General features: G+C 32.4%; 4 protein-coding genes across 4 annotated transcripts; 3 read left to right on the forward strand and 1 right to left on the reverse strand.

The window, feature by feature from the left end:
* Nucleotides 1–6374: 6374 nt before the first annotated feature.
* On the forward strand, nucleotides 6375–7172 carry LOC110792890 (pathogenesis-related protein 1A). The gene has a single exon (XM_021997712.1). The coding sequence runs from the start codon at nucleotides 6473–6475 to the stop codon at nucleotides 6959–6961; it is 489 nt and encodes a 162-aa protein (XP_021853404.1). The 5' UTR covers nucleotides 6375–6472; the 3' UTR covers nucleotides 6962–7172.
* Nucleotides 7173–11398: 4226 nt separating this feature from the next.
* On the forward strand, nucleotides 11399–12287 carry LOC110792896 (pathogenesis-related protein 1B-like). Its single transcript, XM_021997717.2, has one exon. It carries the CDS (start codon nucleotides 11494–11496, stop codon nucleotides 11977–11979), a length of 486 nt encoding a protein of 161 aa, XP_021853409.2. The 5' UTR covers nucleotides 11399–11493; the 3' UTR covers nucleotides 11980–12287.
* A 1428-nt stretch (nucleotides 12288–13715) lies between these two features.
* Nucleotides 13716–14711, forward strand: LOC110792892 (pathogenesis-related protein 1A-like). Its single transcript, XM_021997714.2, has one exon. It carries the CDS (start codon nucleotides 13760–13762, stop codon nucleotides 14267–14269), a length of 510 nt encoding a protein of 169 aa, XP_021853406.1. The 5' UTR covers nucleotides 13716–13759; the 3' UTR covers nucleotides 14270–14711.
* A 716-nt stretch (nucleotides 14712–15427) lies between these two features.
* LOC130472256 (RNA polymerase II C-terminal domain phosphatase-like 5) lies at nucleotides 15428–19172 on the reverse strand. The gene is made up of 3 exons (XM_056842782.1): nucleotides 19031–19172; nucleotides 18804–18898; nucleotides 15428–16144 (listed from the first exon to the last, which is right to left on the reverse strand). Exons 1-3 carry the CDS (start codon nucleotides 19170–19172, stop codon nucleotides 15428–15430), a joined length of 954 nt encoding a protein of 317 aa, XP_056698760.1.
* Between the last annotated feature and the right edge of the window lie 670 nt (nucleotides 19173–19842).

A 19842-nucleotide genomic window follows, 5' to 3' on the forward strand; every position in this document is an offset into this window, starting at 1 on the left:
CATTTGTTTAGTTTTTTTTGGGTGTAAAGAAATCCAAAAAGGACATAAATTAATGGTATAGACAGGATTTGATATCAAGTTTTGGGTATCAGCCCTTAATAATTTACCAATTAATTTAGTTGATATCCATTTAACATTTGATTAGTGAGTAAACTCAATCTTCACGTTATGGAGTGGAATAGGAAATGAGATGCAATTATGGTACAATCCCACTTGCATATATGGACCAAGTCCACGCTATTATTAGTGTGGACCATAGTGTTTTAGATATTTTACCGCATTTAAAGATGACATGGACCAACAATGTCCACGTGATCCAAAAAACGCGCGGCCAATATAGTAACTATTACGTTGATATAGTTGTACTTATATGTAATATAGTTACTCTTCTAGTCATACATTAAATTTTAACAATATAATTATTAATATATGTGACATAGTTACCACAAAGATCATATAGTAACTCTTAAGTTGATATAGTTGTACTTATATGTAATATAATTACTCTAATAGTCACACAATAACTTTTTGAGTCATTTTTGATAAAAATCCAATTAGTTAATTATGTATACACAAAGATATTGACTGTTTTATATCATATAATAAATATTTCTATCGTATAGAAATAGTTACTCTTCTATATCATATATTATTAACTCTTTCTGTTCTATAGTTACTATTATATATCATATAGTTAATGTTATCAAAAAAGTAACTATATAAAAAATAAGAGTAATTATATATTTATTCTTGCAGACAAAAAGAGTACATTACAGAAATAATAATAATATAGCCATTTTGATTAGAATAATTATTCAATCCATAGAGTAACTATATCATATAAAAAATTAATTTTTAACTACTCCCTCCGTTCCATAATGTTCCTCACTTTTCCATTATGCGCGGTCTCCAATGCACTACTTTGACCGTTAATATTTTTAATTTCCAATTAGTAAAAATTATAAAAAATTGATATTTAGAAAATTTATATTGAAACGAATCCAATGATATCCCACAAGTTAATATCTATACTCTTAATCATACTATTAATTACGGTCAAAGTTTTTAAAGTTTGACCATGTGAATAGTAAACGTGAGGAACATTATGGAACGGAGGGAGTATAGAACAATTACAATATTATAAAAATAAACAATATGATATACTACGTAGATGTTTTAGAGGTCGTATAGTAACTTTTTCTATTTTATATACTCCTTCTGTTCCATAATATTCCTCACTTTTCCATTATGGGTGGTCTCCAATGCACTACTTTGACCATTAATAGTTTTATTGTTGCATTAATAAACATTATAAAAAAAATGATATTTAGAAAATTTATATTGAAACGAATCCAATGATATCCCACAAGCTAATATTTTCACTCTTAATTATACTATTAATTACGGTCAAAGTTTTTAAACTTTGACCATGTGAACAGTAAGCATGAGGAACATTATAGTTACTATCATATATCATATAATTACTGATATAAAAAAAAGTAAATATATCAAAAGTAAGAGTAATTATAACTCTTGAACAGTAATTAAGAAAAACATTAACTACATGGTTAGTTATTTTGAGCTACGTCATTCTAATTATTTGCATCTATTAAATAAAACCACATAAACCTCCAATGTTTTTTTAACAAAAAAATACTAATCGTCACGTCCACGTCTCTTCCTTCCACCGGGACTTCCTCTCCTTCCACGTGCGCATACTCTCCTTCTCCTACCGGCCACGTCCTTGGTTTTCATTGTTGTCAAAATTTTCTTTTTCTTCTCCTGCTTTTGTTTTCCTTGCAGAAGTTATTCTTTGCATGATCGACTTCAATTCTGGATGCATCATCTTTGTATTTCGGAATCAATAATATATAAACTAAGTTAATAATTTAACATTTAAATATGAAAAAATAACATAGTAACTATGCAAAAAACATGGTTTCTATTATGCATCATATATTAACTCTTAAAAATATAGTAACTCTTAGAACATAATTAATGATGGTAAGATTTTCGCAGAATTGTAGACATAGTTATTGTTATAGTCATATAGTTACTGTCATAATAATATAGTCACTCTTATTACTTCCAAAATTCTTTAGTTACAGCTAATTATTAATACTCCTCACTACCGCACGTTGTTTTGAAACTTTCCAAACCTCTATTTTCAAGCAAATTCTTATATAAGACCGCTTGAGAGTATAAAACATTAAAACAATATAAAAATAAAAATTGTGAAACAAAAAGGATAATTGATATGATCAAATCTATATATTATACTAAAAGAGAGGAAATCAATGTGGTGATGACAAATGTCACTCATTGATTTGCCTCTCTTTTAATATTAAAAAAAGTAAAATATTTGATTCAATTATAATTATTTTGTTAACAATATTTTATTCTGTTTTCCTCAACAAAAGATAACAATCTACACATGGAGAAAATTTTGTAAATGATCTTTTATATTTTTGGTGACAAATATAACCAATACAAGATATCTTTTATAAAAAAAATTACTCCATTATACGGAGTATATAGTAGGACTTTAAAAAAAAATTGACGTGTCTACTGATGCTAACAAATTACACTACAAAAATTTAGCACATAAGTATTTACAAGTATTTTGTATCACCAATGACACATAAATTAGCACATTAATAGTTTCAAAGCAGACACATAAACTTTTACAAATAAACATTACGGATTAGCACATAAAAGTTTTCCAAATAAGAGACATAAATATTTTACAAATAAATTATCACATAAATATTTTCCAAGGCAGTTACAAATAGAGTCACGAGTATGAATAAGAGTGTATAAAAACAATACTATATCACTCTATAATATTTTGACAATGTAACTAAATTCGATTATTATAACCGCCATTGGTTGTAAAATTTTATACGTTGTATATTTAGCAACTTAATTCGATAATTATCACCTCCGTTGATAGTAATATTTTACTACTTTAAAAAAAGTGGAGCGCTAAAAGCCTCCCCATGTTACTCAAAACCGCCCCACTATTTTACCCATATACCCTCATTTGTTTATCCCATCATTCAATATTTACCATCCTCATTTACCCTCTTACCTTCCCACCCCAAACCGGTCCACCACCGGCCAACACCGCCGACCAGCACCCCCGTCCACCATCGTCGCCACCACCACGTTGCCAGCGACAAAATGCGTATTAATGTTTACATGGCCGAGTCTACCGGTGGAAGGTGGAATTCGCAAAGAGTTTTTTTTTTGGTCCGGAAAAAGTTTCAGAAACTTATGCATTTTTAGCTTGTACAATGGTATAGGCTTATGAAATTTAAGCTTGTACCATGGTACAGAATTATGAGTTTTTAATTTGCTTCGACCATGGTATAGACTTATGCATATTAAGCTCACACCATGGCGTAGACTTATGAATTTTAAGCTCCGTCCATGGTACGAGCTTAAAATGCATAAGTCTATACCATGGTCGAAACTAAAATCTCATAAGTCTGTACCATGGCACAAGTTTGAAATTCATAAGCCTGTACAAGGTACAAGCTAAAAATACATAAGTTTCTAAAAATTTTTCCGAACAAAAAAATAAATAAATTCGGCGTTACTCCAGTAGATTCGGCCATGTAAACATTATTATGCATTTTTTCGCAGGTGGTGGCGGTGGTGGTGGTGGACGGAGGTGGGAATGTAAGAGGGTAAATAAGGATGGTAAATGTTGAATGAGGGGGTAAATAAAGAAAGGTATATGGGTGTGATTCGGTTTGAGCAACGGATCTTGACGTGAAACATCTTCGTAATGAAAATGGAGGGAAAAAAATAAGTAAATATGAGTGTTAAAGATAATTTCAAAATCCATATACATATTTTCAATTTTATCAATCTATAAATATAAACATGTCCATTATTACTCAGTAAAATAGATTGATTATAATTAGTATATAAGGATGCATTGATGTGGAGCTGACAAGTATCACTCTCTAATTGTATTTCTTTGTTGTTGAACATTCAAAAAAGAAGAAAATAGGAGAGTTAAAAAAAAATCTCATAGTCCATATAAATATTTGTAGTTTATTAATCTAAAATGTAAACATCTCCACTATTACTCGAAAAGTAGATTGATTTTAATTAGTGAAAAAGTGATATTAAAATTTTATAAACTTGAATCTTACAAGTGATATACTATCCTTGCAATAATGAACTATTTGATATATATGTAACTTAGTTATCTGACGCGGGGATGGAGGAAAGTTTTTGACCCTCGGCATGGTTCGCCCCATCATCGATCCCAGGTGGCTGGAGATGGAGATAAGTTTGTGGGTTATGGTAATGAAACATGTATTTGATGCAGGTGGTGGGGTTATCCACCGTGGGTAGGACCTGACTGCCTTACTTATCCTTTATCAAATTGATTATGAGTATATCAATATTTTTTTTAATACTAACGTACATATTATAATTTTGTATATTTACTCGATCACCCTAATCAGACAACTAAGTTGCCAAACAGTCTAGAACATAGTTTTAAAATTCACTCTCATACCAAAAAAACTTGCCGGACCATGGTTGAGCATGAGACGGGTGTGGATTTCGCCATTTCGGGTTGGGTGATGGAGCGAGGATGAGTTTTATTTTGTACCCAGCGAGGGTGGGATCAGGATTGTGTTTGAGATGAGGATGAGTATCATACTTATCGTAGGTAGTGAGGATAAGAACAAGATAAGCAAGTACGGTTATGGAGGGATCAATCCTCCACACTCGCCCCACGTCGAAGTCATCTGTAGCTAAATAAAATAGACTGAGTGTTAAGTGATCGAGTATAAAGATACATGGTGTGTCGAGTATTAGGTGGATATGATTATCGAAGTAAATGATGGATGTAAATGACTTTACTTATTGACACGGGTGATGACCAAAGTGAAAATAATTTTATATACGTACCCTTAGTCATTTTAATTTTTTTACAAATAAAATAAAATAAGAGACTGAACGGGTCATAACATATCTATCGTGTATTAGTTTTAATTAGAAGAATATCGATAAGCACTATTGATTATAATTGTCAATAACTGTAATTTAGTTTTCATTCAAAATTAATTTATAACTGTCCCGCTTTGAAGTCAACTTTAGCTGAATAAAGTAGATGGCAGAGGTAAGTGTTAAGTGATGAGGTAAATGGTGGGACGAGTATTAGATGGGTATGGTATCGAAGTAAACGATGGATGAAAATAACTTTTTGTTTGACACGGATGGTGAACGGGGCTGAAAATAATTTTATATGCATTATTTGTTTTAACCTTTTTAAGAAATATTACATTGAATGGTGCAATAACAGATCTATCAATAATTATTCCCTTAATTTTAATTGGAAGAATATCTATAATTTTTATCTTACAAAAAAATATCGGTGGCGGAGTGGGGATGATTTTTAGGCAGGTAACAGGGTGGAAGGACCATCCTCCGCCCCCGTCATGCCCTGCTTTGAAGTCAACTTTAGCTTAATAAAGTAGATGGCGGGGATAAGTGTTAAGTGATAACGAATATTAGGCGGGTATGGTATCGAAATAAAGGATGGATGAAAATAATTTTTTGTTTGACACAGATGGTAGACGGGGCTGAAAACAATTTATATGCATAATTTGTTTTAACTTTTTCAAGAAATCTTACATTGAATGGGGCAATAACAGATCTATCGATAAGATCTATTTAGATGATTATTGCCTATAACTATAGTTTAGATTTCATGCAAAATTAATATTTAGATTATAAGTCGTGCATCGCACGGGTTTTATACTACTTTTACTTAAAAGTTAAGACTGTCTAATAAAAAACTTACTCTTAGAAATATTTTATAGCAAAATTGGGCCTTGCTTTTGTTGGCTTCAATTCTAGCCCGACAACCCAAGGCCATGCAGATGGTAGTGTCCTAATCCCACTTTTTGACCCATAATAATGAAGCAAAATTATTGTATTCTTGCTTTGTGCAAATCCTTAAAAAAAATAAAAAAAATCATATTTATATAATAATTAAATCGAATTTGTGGATATGAGTGGGTAAAGTTTTGAGAGGTGGTATTTAAGATTGGGATTAAATATCGTCTACATATTTGTTGGCTTGCTTTTTGTGGCTCCCTCCACGTTCAAAAAAGAAAAGAAAAAATATATTTAAAGTTGAATTTAATAAGAGAAAAGTATTTATTTTGCTTTAAGATGTGAAATGAAGATGAGTGCAAGACGGATTGTCACTTTTTACCTTTGAACTTTGAAGTAGGTTTAGGGCATTTTATGCAGACTTTTTTTAATAAATAGTTGACCAACCAACAAAAGCTTTATTTCATTTGAACTTTACTAATAAATTTCAAGGCCAATAAATCAAATCACTATAAAAAGATACGAAAATATTGCACCAAATTCCTATAAATAATCAACCCATTCTTCGCCAAACACTGCACCTCACAAACAACACAACACACACAAAATGAAGTTATCATTTCTTAATCTTTTTTGTGCCATTTTAGCCACCACTCTTCTCACATTATCCCACGCCGACGACGACAACCAAAAACAGTTCCTTGAAGTGCACAACGCCGCCCGTACGCAAGTGGGTGCGCCACCCCTTAAATGGAACACCACCCTTACGACGTTCGCGCAAAACTTCGCCGACAAAGTCAAGCAAACATGTGATAACACGGTGAAGTCCGGTGGCCCTTACGGTGAGAACACGGCCGCCGGGTACGGCGCTTTTACGACGGTTGATGCGGTTAACCAGTGGGTGGGGGAGAAGCAGAACTATGATCATAATTCGAATGTTTGTTTGAAGGGTAAAGAATGTAAGCATTATAAACAGGTGGTTTGGAAGGATAGTTTATCTGTTGGGTGTGCTAGTATCACTTGTGGCGCCGGTTGGCCTTTTGTTGTTTGTGAATATTATCCACCTGGCAATGTTCCCGGTAAATTGCCTTATTAAAACTCGGGTCGGACTCGGACTACAATTACTTTGGCTCGGGTTACTCATGATCAACTCTACTTTAAAATGTTTTTTCTTAGAATGTGATTTTAGTTAGTTTTGGATCATATTGTAGTACTTCTCCTTATGGAGTTATTGGCCTTATGGCATGGGTTTCTAATTAGATGAATTATTAATGAGATTGAATAAAAAAAAGGTTTTTATTTCTGAATGAATTAATGTCATTTTTATTTGCACCCAATGGTTGAATGATAAAGTATGGTGGTTTTAAATTTATTAATGTTCATTTATGTTGGATATGATTACATGAATGTTGTGGAGCGCACAAACTTGAGATTCAATTATGTTTCTTAAGCATGGTTTAAAGTTTCAAACTTACTTTTCACATTATGTTTTTCATTTGTTTAGCTTTTTTGGGTGTAAAGACTAAAGAGATTAAAAAAAAGGACAAATCGATGAATAATGTAGATGGGATTTGATCTTCAATTTTGGGTACCAGCCCCATACTAATTTATCAACTAAGTTAGTTATATATATGCACTTAACATTTGATTAGTGAATCGTGGGATAGGAAATGAGACGCATTATGGCACAACGAAATTTTGAACTACGTCCAGTGAACCTATTTTTTCTTAAATAATATAGAGTGCAAAATTTAAAATGATTACTTTAATAGCAGTATCCTAATATTGCGTAGATTCACGTTACAGAGTGGAAACTCGATATCCGAATCGACCCGACCAAAAATAGGAGTAATTGAAAATGACCAGAACCAAGTTGTTATGATCCAAAACTGATGCAGACGATCCGTTTTCCAGGTCAACCTATCACCGGCACGACAACACACGAGACCACAACCATGTATAGTGACATTAATAACACGAGACCATATTAGTATGTGTATAATATGAATCCCCAAATTAAACACATGCATATTAAATAACATTTGATTGTTTTGTCTTAATACAATGACTTTTTTCTATTAACAAAATTTATTCATCGATGAAAAGTTGCATGACATCTACGATTCTCATGATTTTATAGCAATTGGCAATTACTTGACATACAACTATCCAAAACTGCTGCTCAAAATTATTTGCACCAAAAAATAAAGGTGAAGAAAAACAATAAGAACTCTTTGCAAGTCTGTTTATTTGTGGCCCTAGACATTTCACCGCACATTAGCTGTTAGAGTTATGGTATATCTAGGGTTTTAGTATATTTAGGAAATTAGAGTTGTGTTAGTTTAGGAATCTAATAGAGTCCTAAACCTAATAAATTATGTTATAGTTTCCTATATAAACCAATGATGTAACCAAGTTATAATTAAGCTATTCAGTTATATTATCGTCAATCAATATTATTCTCTATAGTTTATCATTAGCTCCGTCCGGATTTACATGGATCATAACTCATAATGAACATTTATATAAAACGTATCGTGAGAGTGATGGATAACTCAGTTGGTTAGAGCTTCCATCCCAATTTTAGGTGATTTTGGGATCGATTCTCACCCCCTCTCTTGTAGCTCATTTGCACCCAAAAAAAAAATATAAAACATAACGTGCATGCATAAACACAAATTATTTTAAAGGGAAGTATACGTGAGAAGAAGAAAAAGAAGTAAACCAACGATGTTAGTTCAAATTTTAATGGTATTAATTAAGAACATCTATTTTGAAGAGAGTCTTCAAATATTTTCTTTATTCCTTACCTTTATACTCTACTACTCTGTTCGTTCCTAAATAATTAGGTACACTACAAAGAATTGTACTATTAATTACGGGAAATCCCGTCGCGAAAGGCCAATAATCGTTGATTAACGACGGGATTTCCTGTCGCGAACTTGTCATAAAAGGGGGTCGTCGTTAATAGAAAATCCCGTCGTAAATCCATCGTAAACCCGTCATAAAAGACATTTGTGACGGTTATTCCCGTCATTGTTTGGTTGTTAGCCCCGTCACAAAAGGCTTTTGCGACGGGATTTTTGACCCGTCGTAATTAGGTTGTCGTTAAAGATACAAATTCTTGTAGTGGTAGTATACTCTATATCGTTTTAACATCGTACAAAACAATTGCTAAAATTTTATTTGAAATACTTATACTATATATAAAAAAACGTTTCTACAAACGGTTACATGCTACGTGGCGCTTTCCCCAATCCACAAATCCTTGCTATGTATCCAGTTTCATTTAAAAAAGAGATATATGTTGGTCTTTTGAACCCACAACCTCCACTATCAACACTAGACCAATAACCAATTGAGCTATAATATTTTACATGTTATTTTTGCAAAATTAATCTAATATACATATATAAAGAAGGCATATTTGCTAAAATATTAGAGCGCCACCTAGGATTACTAATGGTTTCGTCCAATGAAAAATAAGATTTTTAATTTATTTTTGAATTAAAAAAATCAAGTGCCACATAGATAAATAATTAGGTGTCAAGTAGATATTTTAATTAATTAATAATATATACAATTCCATCCAAAATCAAATATTTTAATAATTAAAATAAATCTATAATAAAATTTAATCCAAAATCTACAATAAAAATTTGTCCAAAGTAAACACTAAACAATAATAAAATGAAAATTACATTATAATTAATAGTAATACTTATATAATAAATAAAATAGATCATTAAAGAATAAACATGAACACAATGTCGTTCTTGTGAATTGAACTGAATGGAGCTGGAAAACTTTTGGTTCGGGTTTGGTCATACCAACTATCGGGATCTATACGTACTTAGGCTATACGAAGGGGAAAAGTACCCAAAGCAAAGAACTTAAACCCAATATATTAAGGTTATAAATAAGTGGGAGTATCTCATTATTGTTATTCACATCAAATAAAATCATGACAAATATCTCAATAATAACTAGAGTTATACTTTTCTAATATTGTCTATTTTCTAATACGAAGTATACTATACATGCTATAGTGTTTACAATATAATATAACGCTCTAAATAAAGCGTTAATTAAGCACACCAATAATAATAGTACTCCGTAGTTGATTAAAACTTCACTGAATAAGTAAAAATCAATCATGATAAATAATTGACTATGATATGCTAAAGTACAAACAGACTTCCCAATTTTTATCTTATTACTGGCTAATTGCATAGTAAATAAGCCGTAGGAGATTTTACTAATTACTCTACTACTAGAATTATGAATAGATACATTCTTCATAGTTACATTCCTTTTCATACTAAAATACATACTCTACTAATAAACAATCATCTCCGATTGTAATTATTAGGAAAATTTGTAAATATTAATCCAACCTTTGCCCGATTTTCTTTAATTAAGCCAACCTATGCAATATTTCTGAATAATCCAACATTTATGACCCAAGTACTATTATTAAGCCTGTGTGACCGGTTACCTGTTACAAAGTCAACATTAAAAACGTTGACAACCTGAAGTTGATTTTCCTCCTAAAATTTTGGACACGTCACATCACGTGCCACCTAAACAGGATTTTCTATTTTTTTTTCCAAAAAACCCTTAACCCTTATCTCCTCTTAACCCTTAACCCTTAACCCAGATCCAACAGTTGATTGGTTTAACCCATTCATAGCAATTGCTGATTATTTTTGACGAACTTCGAATGGAGAGGTATGAGGGATCAACAATGGTGGAGAAGAGGTAGAAGAGAAATGATGAACAGAGAAGAGAGGAACGAAAATTGCAGAGATGAAGCAATTAAATCGCAGAGGAGAGAGGAACGAACATTAGAATAACAATTAAAAAAAAGGAGGGGAAAAAAATTGTAACGGTTATATTGCCACGTAAGGGTGAATACCGGTTACAGCAGGTTATTAACTTGCTAGGCTTAATAATAGTAGTTGGGTCATAAAGGTTGGATTATTTAGAAATATTGCATAGGCAGGCTTAATTAAAGAAAATCGGGCAAAGGTTGGATTAATAATTACAAATTTTCCTAATTATTATAAGTTACCAAATATTTAAATAATAAATCAGTCTTATATTAGAAAATATGTTTCCAATTTAAAATATATTATAATTTAATATTTTACCTTTTAAGTAAAATTCCTCACCGACGGCGTAGAGTTTTCGTAGAACTCAACCTCTCATTCCAACCTAAATACTAATTTAATCTATTATATAAAATATAGCAGTTATAATAGGAGTTTTATTTTAACTTAACGATTTAACAAAATCCGTGCATCGCACGGGCTAAAATCTAGTATTAATATAATATAGACAAATTATCTTTTGAACAAAACCAAACAAAATTTCATTTAAAAAATAAGATAATTATTGTTATTCACAAAATAATCGGGGAATCGCTCGATCCTAAATACTAATTAATTTTCTTAAAAGTATCTCTTGTAAACCTATAAAATTCAAGGGCAATAACTAAAAGTACTATAAAAATACACTAAAAAATTGCACTACACTCCTATAAATAATCAGCCGATTCCCCTCAAATATATTCCCCAATTAACCATTGCATCATATCTCACAAATAAACACAAACACAAAATCAAAATGAAGTCATTATTTCTTCATCTATTATGCACCATTTTAGCCACCATTCTTCTCACATCTAATGCTCAAACAAACAACCAAAAACAAGTATTCCTCGACTTACATAACGCGGCACGTGCGCAAGTTGGGGTGCCTCCCCTTACATGGAACAACGCCCTAGAAGCATTCGCAATATTCTTCACCGACAAAGTCAAGCAAACATGTAATTTTATAGAGAAGTCAAAGGGCATTTACGGCGAGAACACGGCCATCGGAAACGCCGCTTTTACGGCGGCTGACGCCGTCAACCAGTGGGTGGCGGAGAAGAAGAATTATGATCATCGTTCGAATACTTGCGCAAAGGGTAAAGAATGTAAGCATTATAAACAGGTGGTTTGGAGGGATACTTCACAAATTGGGTGTGCTAGTATTGTTTGTAAGGATAGTTCTTTTATTGTTTGTGAATATTATCATGTTGGTAATATTCCTGGTGTATCGCCTTATTAAAAACAGACCAGGTCAATATTCCTGATGTATCGCCTTATTAAAAATCAGACCAGGTCAATATTCTTGGTGTATCGCCTTATTAAAAATCAGACTAGGTTAAATCAGACACGAACTTTTGCGCAAGAATACAGTTTTGGGGTTGACCTACACTTGTTTCATGTCGGGTTACTCATGATCAACTCTAATTCATTGTAATTTTTTTAGTTTGGGATTTTGATTAGTTTTAGATTGTGTTATATTGTAGTTTACTGTTCACCTCCTTATTATGGCATAAGTTTCCAATTAAATAAATTATTAATTATTCTTTTTTTTTATGTGAATGAGCTACAAACACAATACAAATTATAAATTACACAACCCTCATTCTTGCCACCTTCAAGAATCATGACCAAGTTTTTTTTTTTTTTTTTTGGTTCTTTTTGTTGACGAAACCAAGCTTTTTTCTTAAAGATATGTCATCAAAGAAATGGCTATTTCGATCAAAAAAGATGGTGTGCTGTACCAACAAAAATAAAAGGGTGATGATAAAAGTAGCAAGTTGCGACAACATTTAGTTGTCGCAATCTTACGTGTCAGAGTTTAATTGGTACATATAGGCACTACGTAGGCTATGCGTCATCAGACTATTTTTACTATCAATGCAATATTTTAACTATGAAAATATGTAAATAAGGTAACCGATGAAACAAATTAGAATATTAAGATTTTCCTACCTTTTTATGAAACATGTATAATAAGTTATATAAGTTAAATATTTTGTTTTCCAATTTAAACCATGACACATAAGCATGCCATGTCATCATTGTGACACGGCTTAAAGGTCGCATGTTGCGACCTTTTATCATTTCCGAAAATAAAATGGTGAAATATGTGAGGAACTGATAAAGTGAGTTTATTTTAGAAAAAATTAAAAAAAATTCAGATAAAATAAGTTCAAACAAAATAAGTCAAATTGAATTGAGACTTAACAACTATTAATTATATATTTTTAAATCAGAATCACTACTTTAATTGGTTAAATAGGTGTTTATATATTCATAATTATCAATTTAATACATTATCCACTTTTTTCTCATAACTTAACTTATCCAGATAAAGAAAGTAAATAAATATGTGGAGTATAAGAAGATAAATTATAAAAGAAGAATATTAATAACATTACATGATTTGCATAAAATATGGTGTATACGGGTGCATGGTGCACCTCTAACATTTTTCCCTTACATATAAGGAGAAATTATGAGAGAGAATACCCACGAACATGAAAATACCCTTGGCCCTTGGATGCACGATGCACCTAACAGTTTCCAAAAATATGGAAGGATATTAAAAAATTAAATAATTAGATTTTCTTTAATTGAAATATGCAGTCCGTAGGGTAATATGATTAAGTAATTCGAAAATAGAAGCCACTAAGGCTAAGGGTACATAAACATTTTACAAGAGGATACCAAAAAGTAAAAAAAATCCTCAAAATTGAAGTCCCTTTTATACGAAGTAGAATAGAGATATTTCGTCCGTTCCTAAATAACTATGGTCTACTCCGTATTTATTTTAATAACTTCAAGGATATAATTCAAATACATCGTACGGAATAATTGCTAAAATTCTTTTGAAATATTTCAACTTTTTCTATAATTAAATTTCAAAGCCAATAAACCAAAGAACACTATAAAAAGACACGAAAAAATTGCACCATACATATTCCTATATAAATAATCAACCCAAACTTCCCAACCATTGTATCATATCTTACAAATAAACAAAACACGAATTCAAAATGAAGTTATTATTATTTCTTCATCTATTTTGTGCCATTTTAGCCACCACTCTTGTCACATTATCCCATGCCCAAATAAAAAACACCCTACAACAATTCCTTGACGTGCACAACAAGGCACGTGCGCAAGTCGGGGTCCCACCCCTTAAATGGAACCAAACCCTAGCTGAATATGCCCAAATTGTAGCCAACAGGGTCGGAAAAACATGTGATTTCACGGCAAAGTCCCCGTCCGGTGGGCCCTACGGCGAGAACACGGCGTCCGGGTATTGGGCTTTTACAACGTATGATGCCGTAAACCAGTGGGTTGGGGAGAAGCCCAACTATGATAACAAAATGAATGTTTGTAGGAATGGTAAAGAATGTAAGCATTATAAACAGGTGGTTTGGAAGGATAGTTTACATCTTGGATGTGCTGGTATTTTTTGTGGTACTGGTCAGAAACGTTTGCCTTTTGTTGTTTGTGAATATTATCCTCCTGGTAATGTTCCTGGTAAATTTGCTTATTAATAAATATATTTGGCCGGACTCGAATTTTGGCCTAAAAATATAGTTTCAGGGGTTGACCTATAATTATTTTGGATCGAGTTACTCGAGGCAAGCTTTACTTCAAAGTAATTTTCATAGATTGTGGTTTTATTTCATGTTCAATTCTTATTGCATAGGTTTCCAATTAGATGATTATTATTAATGACACCAAATTAAAAAAAGGGTTTTCTGAATTAATTAACCCCATTTTTATTTGTACAAAATGTTGAATGCAAGGTCAAATCACAAATTGTAACAACGACATATTCTTTTTTATTTTATTTTTTATGATGTTATACTCATTCATAGGTGAGGTGACATGTAGGATTTTGAGTCATCAGCTTATTTTTACATGCAAATCAGTATTTTTATTATGACATAAAAGAAAGAAATGAAATTAAACAAATTTTAGAGTTGTGAAAAATATATGTTTCCTTTCCTATTGGATAGCAATCTTGTTGATAATGAAGATTTTCTACCTTTTTAATTAATTCTACTAATGTTTTATTTATGTTTTTTTTTGACGGGATGTTTTATTTATGTTAAGAATCTCTAATTTCCTAATTCTCGTACTGACACGTCATACCTAGAAATTAAATTTTATTCAAGATAATTATTCAGGATAATTTTTAAGAAGAACAAAAATTAACCATTTAGAATCATCTAATTTTTACATCACATCCAAGGTGCAACCACAACTAAAGATGGCTGAGCGTGGGTCGGGCCGAGCCCACGGGACAAAACGGCCCCCGTCCACGCCAAACCAGCCCTACATTGTATCAGGTCGGGACGAGCCGAATTTTTTAAAAAAGGGCTCAGGCCCGGCCAGGCCCACGGGCCGTTGTGTCGGTTTTAATCCTAATTTTACTAAATTTAGCGTGTTTTGTCGTGTCGTGCCCTGCTTTGTCATGCTTTTTCAAAAAATGCGGCTCCAGCCTGGCCCACGGCCCACGACTTCGTGCGCGTATTGGGCCGTGCTTTTTTTTGCCTAAAGCTTGACCCCGGCCGGCCTACATCCATCTTACCCACGATTCTACAAGGCCGAGAGTACATCTCTTTGCAAAAAAATAAAGAAAATAAAAGAACTTTATTTGTAACCCAAAATATTTCACTTACATCCGAATTTACATTATCACGTTACTAGTTTAAATTACACGACTTACACCCGTTTACACGACGATTCGTCCGCAACAATTTAAAAAGTTCCCCTACATCACAACAATCCCTAACATGTTTTCCCATGAATTCTTTATTTCCTTCCTTAGTCCCAATCAATTTAAACTTCATCTTCACTTTTTGAATCGCTTCTCTTACATCTCGACACTCATAATCTTCAAATTCCTCAACGTTGTAGAATTCATAATGAATCTTCTTCAATTCTCTCAAAACTCGAGCCAATTCACCATACTTTTCACTTTCATCCTGCCACCTTCGCGTACAAGACTTATTCCTTGATGATTTATCATCAAAGAATTCGTATCGACCTATTTCGATCAAATTCTTAATAGTATTATTATTATTATTATTATTATTATTATTATTATTATTATTATTATTATTATTATTATTATTATTATTATTATTATTATTATTGTCTATCCAACAATGTTTTGTATCATCGACCACTAACACAACCCTTTCGTGTTGTAAAACAAGATTAAGACTTTTCGTAGATGGTACAATGCATTTCTCCCTAGTGAGCACTTGTGAATTTGCAAAATACAACTTGTGAGGATCAAGTATTTGCACCATCTTTGTTGCATATTCGAGAGTTCCTAGTGTAAAAATCGAAAAATCGAACAATTTGCTTGCTTCTTTAAGGAACGTTTGAACGTTTGGCCTTAATTTTGTTAGTCCCTGTCATTAGACAAATTCTGTTATTTGAAGGACTAATCAAAAGGACAAATTAAAAAATAAAAATAATTAAATTATTTGAAGGACTAATAAAAGGACAAATTATGAACAAGTTACCATAAACGCAGACTATTAATTCCAAACAGAGAGAGTAAATACATAATGTATTAAAAAAAAATAAAAGGGGTCATAAAGTGATAAATATTATAGATAGGAAAATATCTTGTTCATTTGTTCTATGTTATTTGTGGGAATACGCCTCTATTTTATATTAGAAACTAGATATCGTTCACATGCTGATTATAATAAATTAAAAACCGGTTTTCTGTTATTTTAGAGGGTGTTCGGTATTTTTTTTTTTTTTTGGTTTATAAATTAAAAAAAAAATATGAAACCACAACAACAACAAAAAAAGGTGGTTTCCGGCTTTTTATTAATTGTCAGTTTTAAAATCATGTCCAATTACTATCGGTAGCTATAACTATATTTTAGTTCATGATTTAATCTAAATTATATGACTTTCAAAATCGACAAACGAAAAACTAAAAACCGGCATACATATCGAAAAAGCCAAGGAAAAATTATACAACTTTTACTTAGAAACTATAGTTGTATGTATGAAAATAGTTTATAGTACAAATTAAAAAATATATATATTTGAAGGACTAATCAAAAGGACGTACAAATTATGAACAAGTTACCACAAACGACTATTAATTCCGAATAGAGAAAGTAAAGTAATGTAAAAAAAAAACGACAATTTTTGTGTAAGACCGTTTTATCGAAAAAACGCGTTGATTGCTTAACTAATTGGTTACATTACTTAACTAATTAGTTCCATTGAACAACGTATATAACACTAAGGCGGTCCTTTGTGTAACACCGCCCTATATAAAAATTTGTAATGATCACTATAAGAAATTGTACTATTAACGACGGGAAAAGCCAATAATTGTTGATTAACGACGGAAAAAATTCCGTCGCGAACCCGTCACAAAAGGGGGTCGTTAATCGAAAATCCCGTCGTTAACCCGTCGTAAAAGACATTTGCGACGGTTGTTACCGTCTTTGTTGGGTTGTTATAGCAAAATCCCTTTTACGACGGGATTTTTACCCGTCGTTATTAGGCTTTCATAAAAGATACAAATTTTTGTAGTGAATTAAGCGGGGTCTGAAAGACTTACCTTGTAATTGTGTGTGTTTCCTTGTATATCCCATTGATAGGGGAAGTGATAAATCCAAGGAAATTTTTACTTCTTCCAAGGAAATCCATATTTTTTCAAAGATGATTTCCTTGAAAGAAGTGAATTATTCCTTGGATTTATCATTTCCCCATTGATAGAGTTTTCCTTCCTTGATCCATCTTTGACATTCGGGTCGTTCCAAATATTTTTGATCATACGAGGTTAAATTTAGGGTTTCTTTTGAGTGTAGAAGTGTATTGTCTAAATCAAGTACGAGGTGGAGTTTCTTGCGTGCTATTAAGCTTTTCAAAATTTTGTCACGATCGATTGAAGAAGTAGTATTTGCAGGATTTAGGTTTTGAACTTCCATTGTTCAATTCCACAGTGTTTTTAATTTTCAGAAGTGCGTATAATTGTATAAATTTCCTTCATATGAATTCGTTTCTGTTATTTTTATAAAGAAAGTACAAAAAATAAGTCGGTTTAAAGCTTACTTTTCCTAATTCTCGTAGATAAAAGTATAATACTATAATACAATTAAATTTCCTTAAATAATTGTTTTTTGTTTTTTTTACATAGGTCCTTAAATAAATTAGGCAAATAGGAAATATACTTAAATTAAGAAACTCTGGAAATTGCACAAAATACGCTTTATGCACGCACTAAATTTTTGCACATTGCGGAGCAGTTGTTGTTTTATTTTTACACAAATTCTTATTTATAAGGGTTGTACAATAAATATTGTACACCATAGTAAAAGTTAACTCAAAATGTTTAAAAGTTAAGCTTATATATGTAAAAGTTATCCATTTTTTAGTGATAAATTTTTTCATTTTAATAAAACTTATTTCTTCAAAATCACTAATAATGTATAAAATTAATCATTTAACTCTTTAAAATGTTTATCTATCAACGTTTTTTTACTAATCTAAAAGTAATCAAAACTAGGTTAAAGTTACAAAAAAATGGGTAAAACTTATCTTGGTGTACAATAAATTTATTGTGCACACCTAGTGCGCACAAGACCTTTTGTTATTTTTATTAAAAAAAGTGGATAGCGCAGGCTTTTTATTAATATAAATCAATTTTCGCTAAAGTGATTAAACTTTGTGGAAAAGTACCAATACAAATACTTTCTACATTACCACTAATGTAATGCTGAGTATTACCTATCCTACATTCCTAATTTGAAGTATATGATAAATACTTGACGTCCGACTCTAATGTCATGGAATTTCTCGAATGGGGCCGTGGCCTAAATTTATAGGTTGATTGCAGGACATTGAGTTTGAACAATAACGCTTTCATCACTTAAGATATGACATATTTCATGTTACTATTACAAAATCAAATATAAGTAAATGTAAATGTTATTAATATAGCAAATCGGGACATCTCCCGATCCCAAAAACTAGTTATTATAATATGAAGTATTAGTAATATCATTAATGTTTCCATCAGAAAAATACTTTCTATACTTGCTCCGCTCCGACCTTAACAGAAACCATGTTAGAGAGAGAGAGTGACAGAGTGAGAGAGAAACCCATTTCCACCCTTCCCCAACCCCCTCCACCTGTACCGCCAGAGAAACCGCCAGAGACGGCCATCGGGATCCAGCAAGTGAGACCAGAACAAGGGCAGCAGCAAGGCAATCTTCAGAAAAAATCATACCTAGCCACCCTAACCTCCCACCCCATAAACCAACCAATCACCAATCCATGTAATGTCCTCTCCATTTGCTCAGCCATACCGCCACCAACCTTCAACCCCAACACAGACATTTTCCTATCCTTGTCGGAAGAAGAAGCGACACCACTCTGCTCAAAGTGGTGTAACTCCCTGACCATCAAGGTCGTCGGGAAATCTTTCTCAATAGATTACCTAAAGTCTTCTCTACAGAAGATCTGGCGATGCTCCAACAACATCCAATTGATAGGGCTCGGGAAAGGATTCTACAACGTTACCCTTGAATCTGAAGCTGAGAGAGATACTATCTTGTCGGAAGGACCGTGGTTTATAAACCAGTTTATGATACTCATCCAACAATGGACGCCGGGGTTTAGACCATCGGAAGCGGTAATTTCCAGAATCCCAATTTGGGTTTCCCTACCGGAACTACCAATTGAACTGCATTCGGTAGCAATTCTAAAGAAAATAGGGGACTCATTAGGAACCTTCCTCAAAGCGGACATCAAGGCCATTGAGTAAAAAAGGATGAGATTTGCCAAAATTCTAGTTCTTATGGATCTGTTGAAACCGCTAAAAGAGTGCATCTGGGTGGGAGCCTTCAAACAGAAATTGGAATTTTGTGAAATTCCACTGTTCTGTACTGGGTGTAGTACAATAGGACACTCAGTGCATTCGTGTCAAAAAGGTGTCGCTAAGGATGGGCCAAAAAAAGGTCCAGCACAGCCGGAAAATGAAAAAACGAACGCCACAGGGGCGGCGGACATGGAGGTCGACAAGATAGTAGAAACGAACAGTAACACCGATGAGAGGGATTGGCAGGAAGTCAAA

This window comes from Spinacia oleracea, chromosome 4, assembly GCF_020520425.1.
Source record: "Spinacia oleracea cultivar Varoflay chromosome 4, BTI_SOV_V1, whole genome shotgun sequence".
NCBI lineage: Eukaryota > Viridiplantae > Streptophyta > Magnoliopsida > Caryophyllales > Amaranthaceae > Spinacia > Spinacia oleracea.

What these genes read in the sequence shown, in the direction of transcription:
- LOC110792890 (XM_021997712.1), top strand. Translation starts at nt 6,473, where the DNA reads ATGAAGTTATCATTTCTTAATCTTTTTTGTGCCATTTTAGCCACCACT.
- LOC110792896 (XM_021997717.2), top strand. Translation starts at nt 11,494, where the DNA reads ATGAAGTCATTATTTCTTCATCTATTATGCACCATTTTAGCCACCATT.
- LOC110792892 (XM_021997714.2), top strand. Translation starts at nt 13,760, where the DNA reads ATGAAGTTATTATTATTTCTTCATCTATTTTGTGCCATTTTAGCCACC.
- LOC130472256 (XM_056842782.1), bottom strand. Translation starts at nt 19,172, where the DNA reads ATGGTCAGGGAGTTACACCACTTTGAGCAGAGTGGTGTCGCTTCTTCT. An exon ending in ATTACATGGATTGGTGATTG is followed by an intron (nt 18,899 to 19,030) that starts GTTGGTTTATGG and finishes CTGGCGGTACAG; the next exon opens with GTGGAGGGGGTTGGGGAAGG. An exon ending in TTAAGGTCGGAGCGGAGCAA is followed by an intron (nt 16,145 to 18,803) that starts GTATAGAAAGTA and finishes GTCTAATGACAG; the next exon opens with GGACTAACAAAATTAAGGCC.